General features: G+C 35.9%; 1 protein-coding gene across 7 annotated transcripts in view; it reads right to left on the bottom strand.

Annotated features, from left to right (window-relative positions):
* TTC29 (tetratricopeptide repeat domain 29) overlaps positions 1-18065 on the bottom strand; it is a 126312-nt gene extending 108247 nt beyond the window's left edge. For 2 of the 7 annotated variants that reach the window (XR_011809078.1, XM_072037405.1), the window contains exons 1-3: positions 17665-18065; positions 15285-15381; positions 11339-11422 (exon numbers count right to left, since the gene is read on the bottom strand). Coding sequence is in view for 5 of the 7 variants with exons in the window: in XM_072037405.1 (XP_071893506.1) it covers positions 11339-11422; positions 15285-15381; positions 17665-17674 (191 nt within the window). In the remaining 2 variants the exon portion in view is untranslated. The remainder of the gene's footprint in view (positions 1-11338; positions 11423-15284; positions 15382-17664) is intronic. The other 5 variants (XR_011809079.1, XM_072037407.1, XM_072037408.1 and 2 more) reach the window with 4 other exon arrangements.
* Between the last annotated feature and the right edge of the window lie 1777 nt (positions 18066-19842).

Below are 19842 nucleotides of genomic sequence, written 5' to 3'. Positions count from 1 at the left end.
TAATAAACTAGTTTATGCTGAGCCTTTTGAACCTTACTACCACATGTATTAATTATGATATATTACTAAAACAGCAAGTTTATTTTTCTACATTGCGTCCACGCCGATTTTAGGTTTCCTTTGAACAATTATGTTACTCCGGGAAGCAAAATGAAAAAAGACTGGCCTTTCATTTGGTTGAAGCGGAGCCGTTCAGGAGGTTTAATGGTCTCTGGGGGCATCTACTGGAAAACTGGAAAACTGCAGGCCGGACAAGTTAATCAGGCAGCTGTCAGCGCGGCACGGCGCGGCGCAGAACAAAGGGAAGGCGCAGCACGGAGCCTGTTCGCGGGGCGCAGCCCGAGCAGGGCGCAGGACAAGAGCCCGGCTCCACTGCCTGCGCTGCCTCCCGCTGCTCGCTGCCCCAAAAGCACGGTGCCAGAAACATGCCTGCACTGCGCGCAAGCAAGCAATTAAGCTAATCAGATTATAAGGAGTGCATAGCCGGGTAATGTTACCCGTGTTTCATTTTGAAATTGAACTGTAAGGTGAATATAGACCTGAAGTCCCCTTTCCCCTTTGAACGACCACATGCGCATGTTGGGAGAAAGATTTCAAATGCACCTGTAAAGACATCTTATTAATAACAACAACATCTGTTTTTATGATCAAACAGAAGCAAATAAATCTAAACTAGCAGATTACTTATTTTTAAATCACGAAAGCAACAGATGAAAGCCGATACTTAACGCAAACACAGAGGAACAGCGGATGCTCAGCACTATCTGATTGCACACTCGTCTCCCTCATCCACAATCTCTCTCATCTTTCATCGACATCCCTGTTGATGTTACTAGATATTGGTTCATCCAGGTTGGGTAAAGTAGTGAAACGATGTCACCTTACTGATCTGGTTGGGTATTCTGCCTTTGGCATACACCAGCAAAATTCTGTTTACTTGTGGGGTGGTGTGTGTGTGCGTGTGTGTGCGTGTGTGTGTGTGTGTGTGAATCAGCAACATTTCCGATACTAAATAAATAAGCACTAAAGTTAAAGCTGCCATTTTATTAGGACCATGTTTTAGATGGCACAGGTAGAAGCAGCTATTGAATGTAGATCTGCAAGCTTGAAAAGGCACTGCTACTGTTCACATGGAACGCCCTTTAAACGTACCAGAATATTGCTACAGGTATTTCACTTTACTTACACTACACAACTACTTATATAATTTTCTTTTATTATCATTGCTATTCAAAGCCATCCAGAGCCATGCTGAGAAATCTGGCTTGAGCACAGAAACGTGATTCTGATCTGCATTTACTGGTGCAAAAATCAGAAACACAAATCTTCACTGAGGCTAATGAAATTACATTGCTGTTGCCATCTCAGGGACCTTCCTATGTTACCGTACTGTACTTTTACAAGAGTCTTAAGCAATGTGTGGAGATCAGCAGAGTATCATCCTACTTTCCCTTTAACTTCAAATCCTACACAACAAAGCTATTTGCTTTCTATCCTTTACAGAGAGAAAAGGAAACAGAAATTAAGAGGCCAAGTGACAAGTACTGGTATTAGGAATAATCAAAATAGTCAATATATCATACCAGAATTTCTTATTGTGAGCTTAACTCTCCATATCTCCTGTCTGATGTAGTCAGTTACAGACATGCAAAATAGGTGCAAATGGCTACTAGTTTCAGATGCCAATTTTTTTTTTTTTCATATTAAAGTTTGTATCTTTAAATTCTCTAGGATTTAGTTAGTACTATAGGTTAATGCCAGCTGCTGATTACAATGCAAGCGTACTGTAATTATCTCATTTTGTAAAGCACTAAATGGCATAGATTAAACAACGATAGTATATAAAATTAAAATGTATTAACAATGTAAAATAATTACTATACCAATGATTGTACTATCTAAAAACTGTATTCAGATAGATTTCATCCACTTGGGATTTCCTCTGTAGCTCAAAAGTTAATGACTGATATAAATGCCTTAGATCAGGATGACAAAATTTAGAAAAAATAACCAAGATATTTTTGCTTACCTTTATTTAAGCAAGTACTAGTTATTATACTTATTGTCTATAAAACTACATGAAAAAATAATATAAATCAAGTATGTGAACACTTAGCTACTTTATGCTTAACTTATACACATACACACATAATATAAACAGGGACGTATTAGAATTTCCTCAGTAAAATTTGGAAAGTGTATGCATAAAGTAAAACCAAATATACTACAGAAAGCAAAAAAGATAAGCGTGCCGTAAGTGTTTAATATTTCAGGCTGTTCTGCCTAAGAATCAAACAAAGAGTTATCATTTATTTAGAGCTGGACATCCAAAAAACCTTAGGAATTTTGTAACAGTTGGTGAACCACGTCTGTAGTAAAGTCACTTTTGCAGGGAGAAGTACTCATTTAGATGCTTAGTAAATATGGACGCTGAAAGATTTCACCAGTTCAGCATTCAGTGATGCTATGATCAAGTGTTACAGCGGTATTAAACCATTCACTCACACTGCTAGAAACCACATTGTCATGCATTTACGTTGCAATCCACCAAGGTTAGGTACATACCGAACTTGAAAAGATATCCAAGTAGTCAGAGTATCTGAATTCAGTGGGAAAAAATATAAACATGAACACCTGGGTGAGTCAAGCCCTCAGTGTGCTGGTGTACTTAGCACATTTTCACCACATACTGTTACTGATACAAGGATATTTAACTGCATGAGGGCACAACCCTCTTTAATCCCAGTTTAAAGGCTGCCTGCTTAAATACTTCTCTTTTAATGAAATATTTACTGGGTAGTAATATGTTAAATTGTAGAATATAGCAATCTCATTAAAGAAAGATATGAAAGTACAGTAAATGCTATTAAGTAGTAATAGACAGTAGCTTACACATGAGAATTTTTGATTACTAAAGCTGAGATTAATAGGATATTTTGGGATGGGGTGAAAGATTTTAATTCCAAATTATGAAGATTAAATAGCTAGTATCCTACTATAAAAAAGCAAAAAATCAACCAACCCCCCAAATGTTTTGATAAGTGGTCCCTACTCTAAATAGCAAATAAAAAATATTGCATAACAATTTGTACATATCATCAGAAGTAGGAACATCTCCTTGAAAAATGAATTATGCAAAAATTATTTTTTTAAAAAATAAGGAAAGGATTGTGGAGTTACACATTCAAAACTGTTAATGTAAAGATGAAAATAAAGTGTATCAGAAAATAAATATTATACCCTACATACAAGTACAATAACTTTCAGCACAAGTAATGCAGTATTTTTTCATCTATTGCCTCGCAGTCTGACTATTGTCAAACCACGCTTTAAACTAACTCATGCAATCAAAGGTGGATGCATATCCTGTCAGTAGGATCCCACAAAGAACACACATATTGGACTCGCTTTCTTTTGTTCAAAGCTACACTGCCACTTTAATACTACATAAAATGAAAAATTAATCAATTATAAACATCAAAGGATGACATAGAAGAAGTATTTTAAAATGAATGTGAGTACTGTAATAATTAAGAATCCTCATTAACACAGAAAATGGAGATATAAATTTAGCAATGAACTTTTGGCATATTTTGTTTCTAAACAGAAATGTAACGAAAGCAATTAAAAAAAAAAAAGGTGCTAACCTTATAAGAGTGTTTCTCATACAACAATGCACACACCTGTAATCATTACTTTCTATTTTAAGCACAAGAAGAAAAAAAACATTATCTTCATTAATCTTTCTGCTTTTCTTTCTAAATTAATTACACTCATTAACAAAAAGTAATTCCAACCATATTTTATGGACAGTTATTTATCAAAATGAACTATTTTTTAACTTTCCCCTCCTAATTCAGAGCTGACCTAATGGACCAAGAGCCAGGAATTTCTGCAGTTGTCTTTCATTATCTTTGAAAAAGATAATTATCATTATTTTTTCTCTGTATCATTTCAAGCTTAATCATCATCTTATGATTACCATAAAACACTATACAAGGCTATTCATTTACAATCATACTATTGCCATGAACAATTCCCAGAGTATTTTTGCATTTGTTTATGATGACCTACTCAGTCTCAGTACCAGAACTTACTCAGTAGTCTAACGACAAATAGACAGAGATTAAGTGTGAGGGAAAGAAAAGCAAGGATTTTACAAATTCAGAAGGATTCACTGTGAGAATTATTAGGAAGTCATGACTGCATCAAGGCAAATTGGACTGTCTTTCTTTATTTCACACTTTTTCATATGTTAGACATGCTTCACCTTTGTGGAATAGTTTAAAAATAGACGTCAGTTGTGTATAGCTTGTACATTATCTCCAGTACTAAATATTGTTGAACTACTGAGAAATGAAAGCACTAGAAAACCTTAAGACCAAACTTAGTAAAAACAACAAGTTACATAAAAAAGAAAAACTTCAGCTCTCTGTGTTCTTCTTTATTAAAGTATGTCATGTATTTTATCTTTGCAAGAGTTTGATGAGTTTTTGCAAGTAAAATTCTGTTTCCTCTATACTTGCTAATAGTCATGAGAATCTGTAGTTTGCACCTTCCCATTAAAAATGTATTGTATTTTTTGAAATTATTCACCCCGCCTTTTATCCAGATCATGTCTTTGAAAGGAGGAAGTAGATAATAAATGGAATAATTCATGATTTCCCATTAAATATGAAACTTTCTTTTGCAGAGTTTAGAAAATGAAGTTCTACATAATGTACAGAAGTTGATTAGAACTTTTTTTTAACCTTTTCAAGAAAAACCTTTCACATTACACAAATGTACAGAGAAGTTTCTTTAGGAAAGGCAAACCATTCACTTCCCACACAGTTCTGTTCTTTAGATATCTGTCCAATTACACTAAATCATATGTTTATCAGGCCTGAAATTCACAGAGATCATTCATCTGACCAAAAAGAATGTGTGCCTCTAAGTACTAAAATCTCTTTTTGAAAGTTGTTTAATAAACATCGAATACTGGTCGTGACAAGTAAGATTGTTAGGAATTATTCAGACAGAAAAAAAAAAAACCATATTTAAATAATATTGTGAAAGCAATGGCAAAGAAAATTAAAATTTATCATCTAGCTCAATAAGTAACTTGTGCCATCTCCCTTTCCACAAGCATCCTATCAGCAGGGAGTTTGGGATAGAGCCTTAATTTAAAATTTCTTTTACTGTGAAAGGCTACATTTCTCTGCTTTTGAATTACATTCTTCCTTAGTTATTTTAAAATGAAGAATCATCCTTGTGAAATGTAAATGAGTTGACACAACATTCGACCAGTTCTCAACGTGAGTAATGTGACCACAGGTTATAAGGTGCTCTTGGGTCACATCCAAAGACTGGTATCAGCAAGAACAGCAAAATCTTACTAAGACTTGACTATGAAAGGCAAAGACCAGTTGACTTCTTGCTCCTTTTGCTGCTTCTTTAGCTGCTTGGAGCTCTCCTCTCTCCCTCTGTCTTCTTAGTATTATACAAAGAAGGAATGGAAGCAGCTTCAATGAGTCCCTGACTATAGCCAAACACTGTGCAATCAAGGACTGAAATACAAGGGGAAAGCAGAATTTGCACTTACGTGTTAGCTGATCTATGTCTGAAATCTCCTTTTGCAAGCTTTTGGTAATAGCATTTGCATCTTCTTCCTTGCCTTAGCTCCATACTAATAAAATATCTTTACTAGCTTTTATTCTTAGCAGTGCCTCTGTCCCTTAAGATCCTCACTCCTCAGTTTTACCTCCTAAACTATTTTGGGGTGGGGGAATTCATAACACAATAGAGGTCAAATCCACCTTACAACACAGAATTCCCAAACCTACATTACGCGTGTCCAAATTGGGAAGCTCCTGTAAAGATGTCAGGTTGCTAAAAAGAGAACATGGCAATATAGTAAGCTGTCAATGAAAAAAGAGGTCCCAATCTATTTGTTTAGGAAAAGATACCACAGGTAACCTATGAAGACAGTTCACTAATTTATTTTGTAGAAGTGAAAGCAACTAGAAAATTTGGATTAATCAAAGACCCAATCAGTCATTTGTACTCAGCTTCCTTAAAGGAACAGGTCCATTAACACCAAGAACAATGACAAATACAGAAACAAAGCTAAAAAGGAGCACAGGAACTGTCATGATTTAAACAACTGATCAACACAGGACAAGGTCAGAAGAAGCCCAGTCTAACAGCAGGGTTTAGTAGTCTGTCATGGCTGTGATGAAAATGAAGGATAAAACACTCTTCAGACTAAGTCTTCTCCTCTCCATCAGCCCACAAATCCCATTCTTCTCCCTTACTGGACTCTCTGGAACACCCTGGCTCTAATCAGGTGAGGAGGTTCCTTTCTCTCTAGTCCTGGAGGACAGATGGGGTTAAATATGCAGAGACCAATGGGTAAAACATGCAAGGACATAGGACAGAAATCTGTTATTTCTCCAAAGTTATCTTGAAGACTTGCATATAACCCCTTGTTGATTTTCTGACATCTTTCTTTTTTAACCTGCCCTAACTAAGATTGACATTGAAAACAGCAGGAATTTGGGAGGGGAGGATAGTTAATAATTCGTCCCTTCAATTCTTTAACTGAAGAATGGAAAAATAATCTGTTATATAGCGGTACCATAAGATTCAAGATGGATACCAGGTCATTTTTGTTCTGGACTTGCCTTTTTTTGTATAAACACCGTCTCAGAAATTAGAAGATGTGGAAAGGTACATTCACTATCTGATCTATTTTACACTTTTCAAAATGCAATAGTTCCCTAGTGTGGGATTCAGCTGATAAAACATGGATGTCTACAGCTGAGCTGCTCAGCCCAAGTTCAGTATATAGGCAACAGAGAGAAACAGGTACTTCAAAAGTATAATCCACCTTATTCTAAAGCAGTTGTCTGAAGATTCAAAGATGGGGTTCAGCTAATCAAGAGATTTATTCTTACTTACCTCCATTGATTATATGGGGTGACTAACCTAGTTATTTGGATCTGAGTTAAACTTGTCTGAAATCCCCTTTGCTCTTTTTGCAAAGCAGGATATAGGTTTACAGAAGTAAAGAATTACTACTGTAGTCACTAGTCATCATTCCTACAGCAAAAATTATCACATTCCAGCTTTCTTATGTTGAGATGTTGTCTTACTCAAAGAAGCACAACTTTTCTGTAGTAGTTGGAAGAAGCAAAAAAATGGTAAAAGTCTCTTTAGACTGACTCTAACATTACCTCACATCTTGTAGCTAAGTGCAGGTGATGGCAATCTTTTGACTGGAAAAAGTAAATAAATGACAAAGCCCATTGTTTAAGAGGGCTGTTTAAATACTCACCTGCCTTTGAAATTACCAGAAGCCTGTCTCATAAAACATGAAATTGCTGGGGAATAATTCCAAAGTTTGGAGGACCCATACAGCCTTTGGAGAATTACAACATTATATTTAATTAGAGTAAGAAAAGCAAAATAATACTTTAAACTCTTCCAGTCTCTACTTCTGGGGATAAGTCTGACAATTTGAAGGCTGAGGGCCATGCTCCGGACATAAAAGCTGCAGAAAATGGAAATGCTGTCACCTTCCAAAAGAAAATCTTGCAGAAGCCTACGAAGAGTCAGACACCCACTTCTATACAATCTGCAGACCAGTCTTCTCATGAATTCTACGTAGAACAACTCACTGTATCTCAAAATGTTTATACAATAATTTGTCTCCTGCCTGAAAAAGTAACATCAAAGTACGTCTTTACAGAAAGAAAATTATCAGGTTAAGCTGTCCATAACACACTGCTCAACCACAAGATAGAAAACACAAACACTACTGTTTCTGCTCATCTAGGTCAGCCAGTATCTTCTCTGTATAATTGAGAAGTCATCTGACTACCAACGAGTCCAGAGTGAGGACACTAGAAGTCTAATCCCACCATCTAATTCATAGAAATACATCCAGTAAAACCAGTAATGCAGTATTTTTGTTACTATCAACCACAACTGTTCCTCTCATCAGAAAGATTTCAAAATGTCTCTTTTTAGTCTTTAACTCTTTTTTTGTTCATATGGTTTTATCCAGATAGTTTTAACTTGCATGAAGAGGAGAGAACTGTAACTTGATCTTTCTGGCCCTGACAAAAAGATCAAGAAACAAGAATAACATTATGAAATTCTGGACCATTCTAGGGTCTACTTTCATGTGAAGACTCAATCCTGGAATCAATCTTTTGATGGAAAATGCCTTACTTCACAGTTCATCATGAACCTTTTGACACTTAGATCAGCCATAAGAACAAATTTTAATTTTTACTGCAACCTGATTTCAAGCCATTAATAATTTGGTGAGTCAAGACTAAGAACAGTATTCAGGGAAAGCACCATGAAGGCCAGTGGAGTCAGCCAACTTTCTCACAACTTACAAAAGGCTGTGGCAAGAAAGCAGTCACCTTCTGCATTAATGGGAACCCTTTTTTTTTTTTTGTCTTTTTTTTTTCACCCCTCCCCTCCTCATTTCTTTTCCATTCATAGCTTCCAGCACCACATTTACTTCTGACTTCAGGACACGGGCTTAGAGAAAGAATCAAAACAAAATCAATAAAAAAAAAAAACCAACAAAGCAATATCTTGTTTTAATGTAATTGAAGTACCATCTTCCTTTAGCATTGTTTTTCCTTCCTCCTCTATCATATCATCCTGATACAAAAAATACTACCAAAAAACCTCTGCATTTCCCCAAACAAACAGAGATTATAACATAAATACACTTAGAGGAATTCTTCTCATTTACTGAACTTCGGAAGAGAGTACAATACTGTATAACGGAAAAATGACTGCAACACCTTTATTTGCCTTCAACTACAAAGAAAGTAGCTTACAGAGTTTTCATAGAATATCAAGCAGCACACCATTTCAGGGAAAAATTTTAAAGAATACTGCTTTTTTCCATATATGTAATACTATGCTTAAATTCCAGCATTTAACAGGTAATAAACTCTTATCTGCCTAATTGGCACTGAAAAAAGTAAATGAAGTTTAATAGTAAGCAGAAGTGTGACTACAAGAACATTTTGACAAAAATAATTGCTTAGTAACAACATGGATGTTCATTTAATAAACTGTTATTAAATAATAATTTATTATTAATTTCCATAGGAGCATGAAATTGCTTGTAAATATTGTCCTTTCCAATAAACAGAAAACAAGCTAATTTTATAACTAGAGTACTAGGAGTATATTAGCTAATTTTTTTCACAAATTGCCAAGACTTCTCCCACCCGCATACCCTAGCAATTGTCAGCATGGGGGATGCAGAACTCACACTTGAGAATCATTAATCAGTACATCCTTACACTAATGAATCTGCATTTAAACATGCAGTACCACTGATCTATCTACACATGCACAACTGCTGTCAGCACAACTGCAAATCAGTGTGGAAGAATTTGCTTTAGTTCAAAAAAAGTAAATTTCTGTTAAAAATCTTGTTAACTTAATTTGTTGACCAAACTCCAGGATGCTATTGCTCTGGCTAAAACTAGTGGCTTTTTGCTTTAATTTTAAAGCACTCAGTGACAATTCTTCTGGAAAAAAAAAAAAAGATAATAATAATAAAAAAATATATAAAAGATCATAATTCCATTATACAGTATTTAAAACTTAAAATCTGTTCACTAAGTAAGTATTGTCTAAGTATCTCAACAAATGTGCAAGTATTTAGGTGGCAAAAGAAAGATGCCTTGCCCTTTTATACAAGGGTACAACAATCTACTTTTGGAATGAAAACTATTTTAAAGCTACACAGCATATTATAAGCCCTTTCTCACACTTTTTTAATAAAAGTCTTTTGTCTGCAGAGGCATACAAAACGTAACATTGATTTTGGTAATATTATTTACAGATATGGCATTGCCTTACTTCTAAATTGGCTCAAAATTACGTTTGATGCACTTAGTTTTTTACAAGTATATTAGCCCAGTACTAATGTAGCTGTGTAGCTGCTAGTTTGTTACTTGTTATTTTATGTTTGTTTGTTTGTTTGTTTTTGCTTTAAAGGTTTACTGAACAGTACTTGTAAACTATATACTACAGAAATTTTGTAACTGCTGAGTTACTATCAAAACTTGAAATTCTAAGAGTAACTAAAAACACAGACCATGAACGCAATCTTTCAAAAGGTGTACTTAACAAATCTGCCTAGAAATAAAACAGAATATATATGACATTTCAGTTTTAATCGTTAAGAGGTTTTTATAACTTTGAAAAACAGCACGTTAAGAAACACTAAGGAAACTGCTTCAATGGCACCCCACTTTGCCTTGGTATTGCAGGACCTCGATATTCTTTGAGCGTGGAGCAGATAAAGCTGCTGTGAGGCCAGGAATGGTTAGTATGACAGCACGATCAAAGTCTACACAGTCTGCTGGCTAAGTATAACACGGTAGGGTTTTAGGATACTGCTGAAGTTATTACCCCTAGACTTAAAATACCCCTGGTATTTTTCTAGATTCTCATTTGAAAGTGCATTATGAAGGTTTGCAGGTACATCCTTAGGCTAGGAGGAAGAAACGAAGCATGCTGGCCAGCTGGTCAAATTCCTGTCTGATTAATAGAATGTTTCTAATCCACAAGGGTGATCTTGCAATATTAATTGTTAAGGAGCCTAGAGCCCTTGTATGTGCATCTTTTTATTATTTAAATATTGAAATAAATAAATCATCTCACTTAAGCAATTCAGATTTGTAAGAATTATTTCATTAATTTTGATGGTGCTGAACCCCAGCTCTGTTAAAAGCCCCCAGAAAAATAAGTCAGTTGGTAGTCTCTTGTAACATCTAAGTGTAAACACCTCAGCTGCAAGAAATCAAAAATTATATAGATTTCTTTCATTCATTGGGTTTTTAAATAACTAATGGTGTATTAAATGCTTCACCACAGAACTCAGCAGTTGGGCTTCACTAAATAATAATTCAAAATTACAAGAACATGTATGTCTATATACTAAGCTTGTACCCCAGAGGAGATATTTCACAGAGGCTCAGAGGAGGAAAAAAAAAAAAAAAAGGTAAAAAAAAAATAAGCACAATTTCAAGTATAATTACTGACACAATCTTAAATACAGCATTACAAACATGATATAAAACCTTGGTAAATACACAAATTAATAAAGCCAAGGAGTTAAATGCTTTGATACATTTAAGATCAGGAGAAATATCCATCATTATTTAATATCAACTTCAATTTTTAAATGCCAAGTTCCACTAAAAAGGGTAGGACCTAGGGAACTTTAAATTTAAATGATTATGATGACTAGAAACAAAGGAAACAATAAACTTATGGATGTTAAAATGCCTCAAAAAAGCCAACTTACGCAGCAGCTTCTTGTTTTGACAACCCTTTGATATTCTTCGCCAAATAATCATCTATGCCATCTTTGTCTTTGATCAAATGAATCCTAAATTTAAATGAAAAAAATTAAAAGAAACACTGTGAGGTGCTAACATAGACTTCTGCAGCATGTATAATATATTAGCATTGCCAAGTAGAGCTAAATACTGAAATATTGACAGAGTAATGTATCAGACATTCTATAAACACATACAAATATCTTTTTAATTTTTAGGTCTGTAGCTATTTCAAATCTTTATTTCTGCAAGAAAAAAAAAGAATTGGTTTAGCTTTCACAGACATGGTTATGTGATATTTCTGTCTAAGCTACAAGAAATTGTGTTAGCTAAATCAATAACAATTAATTAGGCTACCTATATTTAATCTGTTTTCTAAATCAGAGCCATTACATTTTTGTGTTATCAGTATGGACCAGAGTGGTCTAATTTATTGTGTATTTCACTTTTTCAAAGAAAAAAAAATCCCCAAATCCAATTCAAATATATTTTCCTTAGTGCAATGCACAGTTTTAAGTCTGCTCTCAGCTGTCCACTGTTTGAGCAGTGCATTACTAAAAGTGCTCTGCTAGAGGGGTAACAAGTGGGCAGTGGCCAAAGAAATGGCACAATTCCTAAAAATTTCAAGGTGCTAAGATCTAATTTTAAAATTTGAACCATATATCATTTAATCTTTCATTTGAGCCAACATCTCTACTCTGATACGCAAAAGACGCCTCGAATTTTAAAGTATAATATGCACTTCCTGACCATAAAGTGTATTTAAATAGATTCTGATATTCCAACAGCAGAGGACATTAACTTCATAAAAGTAATGTGAATTTATTTTTGTTCTTTAAAAGACCATAAAGATTGTCTGGTTAACCAATCAAAGACAAAAGAAATTCAACATTACTGTTTCACATAAATCTATTACTTTCCTCTCTCTCTGTCTGTATTACATTGCTGTCTTTCATTATAGGCATGAGAGTAATTCTTTTCATAACATTAGCTAATGTAAGCATCCTGCTCCTTATTGCTCTGAGAATACCAGAGACACTTCATGAAGTTCATTTAAATGAAAACAAAAGAGCTAAGCAATGTAGAGATATTTTGATATGTCTGTATTTAAAACAATGTAATAGTGAAAACTTCCAGCACAAATAAGGCATTTCAATTTGTTCCAGAATTTACTACTACTGAGACGCACCAACAGAGGCTTGTGCTTTCAGGCAGCACAGAACACAAACCATGTGAATTGCTGCTGGCCACAAAAAGCACACACCTTATAGATACTGCCATAAAAATTCAGCAATAATCAACATCAAAATGTAATCAATATCAAAATTTTCAAAATAGTGACAAATTAGGAAGACAGCATCATTAGGACAAAGATAAGGCAATTATTATATATTTTAAACTGATGTAAAATATATGTTAAGATACAATAGTTTCATTATACCAGGTAACAAAAACATAGTCACTCAGAAATACCAGTTTTCAAATAAGTATAAGCTATTCAAAAAATGTACCTGAAAAATAGCATGTCTGTGTAATTAAATATGAACTATTTGGTAGAAAATGCAAAAATAGCTGAACTTTGTGCTTTAAGATTGCAAAAATGAGCCTTTTTCAGACCACAAACACATAGAGAACCCACCAGATATAGAAGGAAAAACACTAAAAGGTTCAGAACCCCAAATTGAAATGTTCAACTTAATATACAAATTTCTAGGCATCACTTTCAGCTTTCTTCAATTTAATCTACGCTGCAATGAGAAAAATAAATTCAAACTGGAATAAAGGGAAGACTTATGTCTTCTCACTATATTCTCAAAGATATTTAAATAGGAAGCAATCAGGAAAAAAAAAAAACACAAAAACAAACACAGAACCATACATGTATATGATTTAAACTGTTACCTGCCTTACAGTCAAGATAAAAATTCCTGAATTCTGATTGGGAACACTTTCTAACTTAATAAAAGAAAAAGACATATGCAGCCAGGGTGAAAGAGAGCAAAAGCAACAACTTGCAAACTAGCTGCTGTTTAACGTATGCCTCACCACAGCCTGTGTATTGGACTGATGGAAGTAAAAGACAAGCATACATAGGGGAAAAAAAAACATAGTAGATAATTCCATTACCTCCAATAATCATTACTTAAAATATCTTGTTATATGCAATGAGAATTAAAAATAATAGAAGTAATTAATGTGAAGAACTGACTCTGTGACTTAGAATAGACATTGTTTCTAATAGAGGAATGAGTTGAGGATGGCACTGGCTAAGAAGCACCATTTCTTTTCTTCAATAAATTGTCACTTGCTTCTTCCAAACGGTTTAGACTTATTTCTCCAGTGTTCAATTATGACTCACTATATTTCATAAATAGTTTATATAAAAGTATTCTCCACCTGTAAATTGAATCTTATTTAAACCACTCCCTTATTAAAAACAATGTATTTTAATCCAAGGGACAGCTATCCCAGTTAGCATTTTATACCATGCATTCTTTTAACTATTTCTGTTACCAATTTACAGAGCAAAAATAGCTACTAGTTATTACTAGAAATAAACTTAACAATAAATACACCTGGCATTTTAATCAAAGAATAGAACAAAGTCGCATGAAATACGAAGGACCAAACTGATTCTCATGTAACTCTCTATCCCCACTGAATATTCTGTTAACTTAGACTCAAGCTTTCCCAGCATTTCCTATCAAAGAAAATGGCAGAGCTTGTCTTGTTCTAATCACTAGGCACCTACAGCATTGCCTCCGCCATTACAGAATCACACATTTCTTTTCTGCAGATAGGCACAACTTCTACAGAATGGCTGGAGAATTATCTTCTAGAATATGAAATTTCCTAAGCAAAGGAAAGAAACAATCCTACCTCTGAGGTAAGTTCTCCAGCAACATAGTTACCAGAAAAAGTGAGGGCTGCAGAACACGGCTCCAGCCATACAGATTAAAATTATTAGTTTTTTAATATCTTTTAAGATGCACATAATTGCATTTTCTCATTCTATCAATGTATGAGAGAACATCTGCCAGTATGAAGCCCTGAATCCTAACTGCTTTAGACATGAAGAAGCAGCTGCTGAACTCAGAGATACCCCAGACCCGTGAGCCAAAGGGCAATGGGGAACACGCAGACCAGGGAAAAAAACAAAACAAACAAACACAGAACAAAACGAGAAAGGAAGACGAAGAAAATAGCCACAAGTCTTTCTGAAATGGAGGCAATTCCAGAAAAAAGAGTATAGATTTTCAGGACTACAATTATGGATGATTAACTAAAGAATACATTTGTTTTATTAAATAGTGGGGCAGAATAGTAACTGGGAGACCAGTACTCACTGGCAGAGAAACAAAAATGTATAACTAATAATTAGTAAAAACTAATAACTGGGAGGAGAAATAAAAGCTGAATGAAAAGCCATGCAAGCATGTGTAAAAGGATAGCTTGAAAGGATTATGGCATTGTATTTTACTCTCTCAATTATTAAGTACAAGATAATGTTTTTTCAAGACAGTTTTATTCATTATGTTTTGAGATACCAAACTGTTTTTTTTTTGTTTGAATAAAAAGAAAAAAAACATATTATTATTTTTTAATCCAAATGAGTACATTTCAATTGACCTTCATTTGCACCAATGAAAGACAACACCTACTAATTGGAAATAACATCCTACAGCTCTTGAAGGGGGGTTGAAAAGTTAGGATGAAATATCAACCTTAAACAGAACACATTTCCTTTTTCTTTCCTTTTAACAATGAAACTTTCTTAACAGAGGACTTCCTTCTCTTTGATTCTTGCATTTTTAAACATCACAACAAAGCAAGCGTAATTTTGCATATTGGCATAACTGATTGAAGTCATTCATGGTAAATATAGTACTCTGAAAGAAAAAAGGCACATACCTTGCAAAGTCTAACGGTGGGCAAATGGTCTGCTCTATGAACCTGGGATGCTCCCATGGGCTTTGTATGACTGCTTGAGGCAGCACATTCATTTCAACTAAAACAAACGCACACCATATTATTTTAAACAATGCCTTCGCAATGATCGGGCTTCTTTTTATGTCACATCCCAGTTAACTCTCTTTTATTTCCATTGCATTGTGTGTAATGCTGGGCTCCAATTCCCCACAAATACTTTCAGGCCTCAGCTTTGTCTCATTAGGCCATAATGCATAGAACAGTTGCGATCTTACTTTCAAAGGTTTTCTCTGTTACATTGGACTGTTCTTCATTTACACAGAGGCAAGCAATGCAGGAGTCTTACTTGCATGTGATTCCCCATGCTTCCTCAAGCTACGCAGGCCCAAGTATTAATAATACTCCAAGTTAATACATAAGGTGAAGACAGGATCGAACATGCAGTGTGCTATGCAACAACAGGTACTGCATTAACATTCAAAATAATGCATAATTGCACCAGTAACAACCATTTGAGTAGAAAATCTAAGTAATACTACAGTTGCAACACGGGATTTTACTTAAAACAGAGGCACAAAGCCCCACAGTTAGGTAGAATCGTCTAGCTTGACATTCTGAAGTACATAAATGCTAATAGGACTTTTTTGTCATATAGAGCTACTGTGTTTTTTCCCCAAGTATTCAGCCTACACTTCGTACCATTAAAGTTTCAGCTGCCAGTTCCTTCATTTTGCATGTCTGTGATCTGAGGACGTTAGCAGCAGGAGCACCCTTACTTTTAAATTTGGTTTAATGTAGGTATTGCATGCCCTGCTGGTAGGCCTCAAGGCACAAACTTTTAATAGGGATGGGAAAACAGAATATAATGGGGTGGGGGATGTTAACTATTTGCTACATTTGATGGAGGGAAAATTCTTTTACTGGAAGAAATAGATATGAATCATCTTGATATGGAATGAGTGGTATCAGACTAGCATAGTATTTTATATATTAGCCTTTTGTGGAAAAAAAAAGTCATTTCACTGCTGAAATATTTTGTTACAGCTATTTTGAAGTATTTTTTGTACTGTTACTTAGAATGGAGTAGCAATAAACAACTATGAATTGAAAGGATAACATAAAATGTGATATTTCCTTTCAGTCATTCTTTGAGGTTTAGTACTAAGGATAAGTTTGTTACAGAAATAAAGATATTATTTATAAATAATTCGCAATTAGAGGCAGCAACATTTTACACAAGTGTGCAATTGAAAGAAAATAAAATACCAATAAAAGCATTTAGGTAATTCATCAATATAAAAGATTATGCTTCCTATAAAGAATGTCAGGTTGGTATCCACAAGCAATATAGAAAGGAAAAATCTCTTTCTAGGAAGATGCTATTGCGTGAAGAGTAGCAAGTAAACTTTGTAACAACATTGAAGCCCAGAGAAGAGGCAAAGCTCTCTACAAGCCTCAGTTTTGAAGCAATGGGTGGAAAAAAACCACAAACAGACCAGGGTTGAATGGCAGGTGTTGAATTTGGCAGGCAGAAGAGCCAACTAACTGCAACAATGGGGCAGGAAACTTAGGGGTAGCAGCTGTAAGGAGGCCCAGAAAACCCTGTCAGTGCCGCTGCAACCACCAGAAATATCTAGTTTTAACTAAAAGGTAGGGGGACTCATGCATCTTACCTACTTAACCAAACACCTAGGGAATGCAACAAATGACAAAACAGCCCAGTTTGGCACTAAGGAAGTGCTGCCTCTAGCTCCTCCTGAAATCAGTAGGAATCTGCCCATACTCTGGAATCACCCCAACATACATTGAAGCTAAAAGGCCAGCTGGTGGGAATGGCATTTCCCCGTGTATTTTAGGTGGCAGAGAACAGAATCTCTAGTTCTTCCTACACATTTTTGAAGCATGCTTAAGTCTAAACAGAGGATGGGTATTTCCCAAGGCAGAGAACAGCCCAGAAGTGGCAGAGCTGCATCCAGCCGTCTTTGTGGAGATGTTTGCTGCTACCTCGCACCCCATGAAACAAAAGGACACAACAGACCTGTAGCCAAGCTGCTTTGTTATACTGAAAGCACTGATTTGACTTATTAAAAAAATCACTATGTTTTAAAAGTCTACAGCTTTTTTGACTTAATTTATTCCAGGTAACCTGCATTGGGTCACAGCCCAAGGCAGCATTGTGTTCCCCCACACTCGAGCCCCTGCCCACCATAGGGTCCTACAGCATTTCCTAGTCTACCAACTATGAGCCAGGAGCATTTTTTTCCTCCCTCACTGCTTCACCCCCCTGCACAACCTAAACCCCAGAGCTACCTCAGCCCCTCAAACACAGAAATAAAGCCACTGGGCTTCCCAGGGAACGGACCTCTCCTCATGGCGCGGCGCACGGCGGTTACCGGCCCCCGGCCGCGAAATGGCGGAGCCGCCCCGCGGCCGAGAAGGGGGCGCCAGGGCCGGGGCCCCTCGGGCTCGGCTCCGGTGCCGCGGCCTCGCCACGGCCATGGCAACGGGGGCGGGCGGCGCTCAGGGCCGCCCTCCTGCTGCCGCCCTGCCCAGGCAGCAAGGCCAGGTTTAGAGCGTGTGAAAGCTGTGAGGAATGAGCGCAGCTCAAGTTTTTAGACGTTAACAGGTCTTTGATGTCAAAACTGCAGAGGGTTTCTGAAGTCCCATCTCGTTGGATGGGAGGGGACGCTGGTGGTTGTTCCATCCAACCTGTACGAGCAATGCTCACAGAGAAGTCTTTGCCCATCTGCAGTGGAAAGGAAAGGCAATCATTAGAAAATCGATATACTCAGGCTAACTGATAGCTTCAACTTCATTGGAGCTCCAAGAGAAGCATATCTCAAAGCTAAATAAGTTTCTGAAGCTGGCAGGCAAAGAATCAGTGGCAATATCTTATTGATACTTAAGGGAATGTTTATATGTAGTCTCTTAGGTTATATAAGAGACCTTATATAAGGTGATCACTTATAGTGGACAAGCTTTTTTTCTTTCAGGATCTCTTGTCTTCTCAGACATACTTCAGGTCTTTTGAGCAGTTAAAATGAGCCTAGACCTAACCTCTAAGAGATATAACATGAAGACCGGGTTTGGGGAAAATTCTGTCAAGGAGAGCCCGCAGCCTAATTTATTGTAACAAAGGAACTTTCTTCTAAGGGACTGATCAGCTAGGGAGTCTGGGAGCTTCGAAGAGTTGGAACTACTGAGAAAGAACCAATGAATTTTTGGGAAGTGTGAATGGAAATGATGAGAAACCATGATCAAGATGCCAAAGAGTACAAAGAGCACAGATTTTTCAGTAGCCTCTGTTCTGCTGTTGGAAACTTGACCCCAGCAGAAGAGGTCATTTTTAGTACAGATTTGACCTAGTTATTCTTGCTAAAACTGGTTGGAAAACTGGCATGTCAAAATCAATTGTTATGATCTATTTTGGAAGGATCAAGTGGACAGAAAGCACTTCAAAAATGGCATTACCTGCTTCTGAGTTGATGGCAATCGGAAGCAAATGATCTTGAATGTTTATGGGTCAATGTTCTAATGGATAAGTCAGAAGTTGACAGAGTACTTAGCTGATATCAAATCACACTAGAGAACAGCATGACCTACGCCTTACCCATCTATAACATACCGGGAAAACACTCGTGTACTGTGGTGATTTTCAATCTGAGTGACACATGCTGGAGGTCTCATACTGCCAGTGTTAAAATGTACTTGGAACTTCAAAATATTTTAAATGTCAATTTCCTAACTCAAAAAGTGTTGTATCCAACACAGGGGAATTCTATATTAGACCTCACCTTGACAGATAAAAAGGAATTGATCACAGAACTAAAAATTAGTCATAGCTTAGGTATAACTGATAATGATTTGATCACATTTGTTATGAGCAAACAGAATTAAGTCCAAGCCAATAATATATACACTTAATCCTTTGAAAGGCCTTATTTTATGAAGGTGAAAACTACTATAAGTCTTTTGGGATAAAGAATTGAATTTGAGATGGTACAAGGTTAATTGGAAACTGTTTAAGTATGTTAGCCCAGATACCCCCAAAGTCATAATCCTAAGGAATACATATTTCAAAAAGCTATGTTGGTTAACAAGGAAAACTTCTATGAAATAGAAGAAATGGGGTATCATACTTGTGCACTGAAAGTTAGAAATTGTAGAAAATGACTACAGTCACAGGCAAAATATGGAACTGCCAATATAAAACTCAGTAAATAAATAATTTGGTAGAGGACAGGTAATTTCTATTAACATGAGCTTCTGCTAAAAAAAAAAAAAAAAAAATAGATCCTGGCAAGCAGATTTTGTTTTCATAATGCAGCTGCAGGTTTCACATATAGATTTAATTAGACTTCAGCAACACATTTGACTTACCATACGTATTTTTGCATGAAGTGCTTCTATACATAAACTTACAAAGAAAACTTACAAAAAATGGGAAAAAAATGGCAGATTTAAAATTACTGTTAATGTTCTGGAATAATACCTGAACTAGTTCACAAGCAGCCATTTTACACTATGGGTATGTCTGCTG

Source organism: Anas platyrhynchos, chromosome 4 (genome assembly GCF_047663525.1).
Source record: "Anas platyrhynchos isolate ZD024472 breed Pekin duck chromosome 4, IASCAAS_PekinDuck_T2T, whole genome shotgun sequence".
Taxonomy (NCBI): domain Eukaryota; kingdom Metazoa; phylum Chordata; class Aves; order Anseriformes; family Anatidae; genus Anas; species Anas platyrhynchos.
The sequence above is the reverse complement of the archived record's forward strand: the minus strand, read 5'-3'. Positions and strand labels throughout refer to the sequence as shown.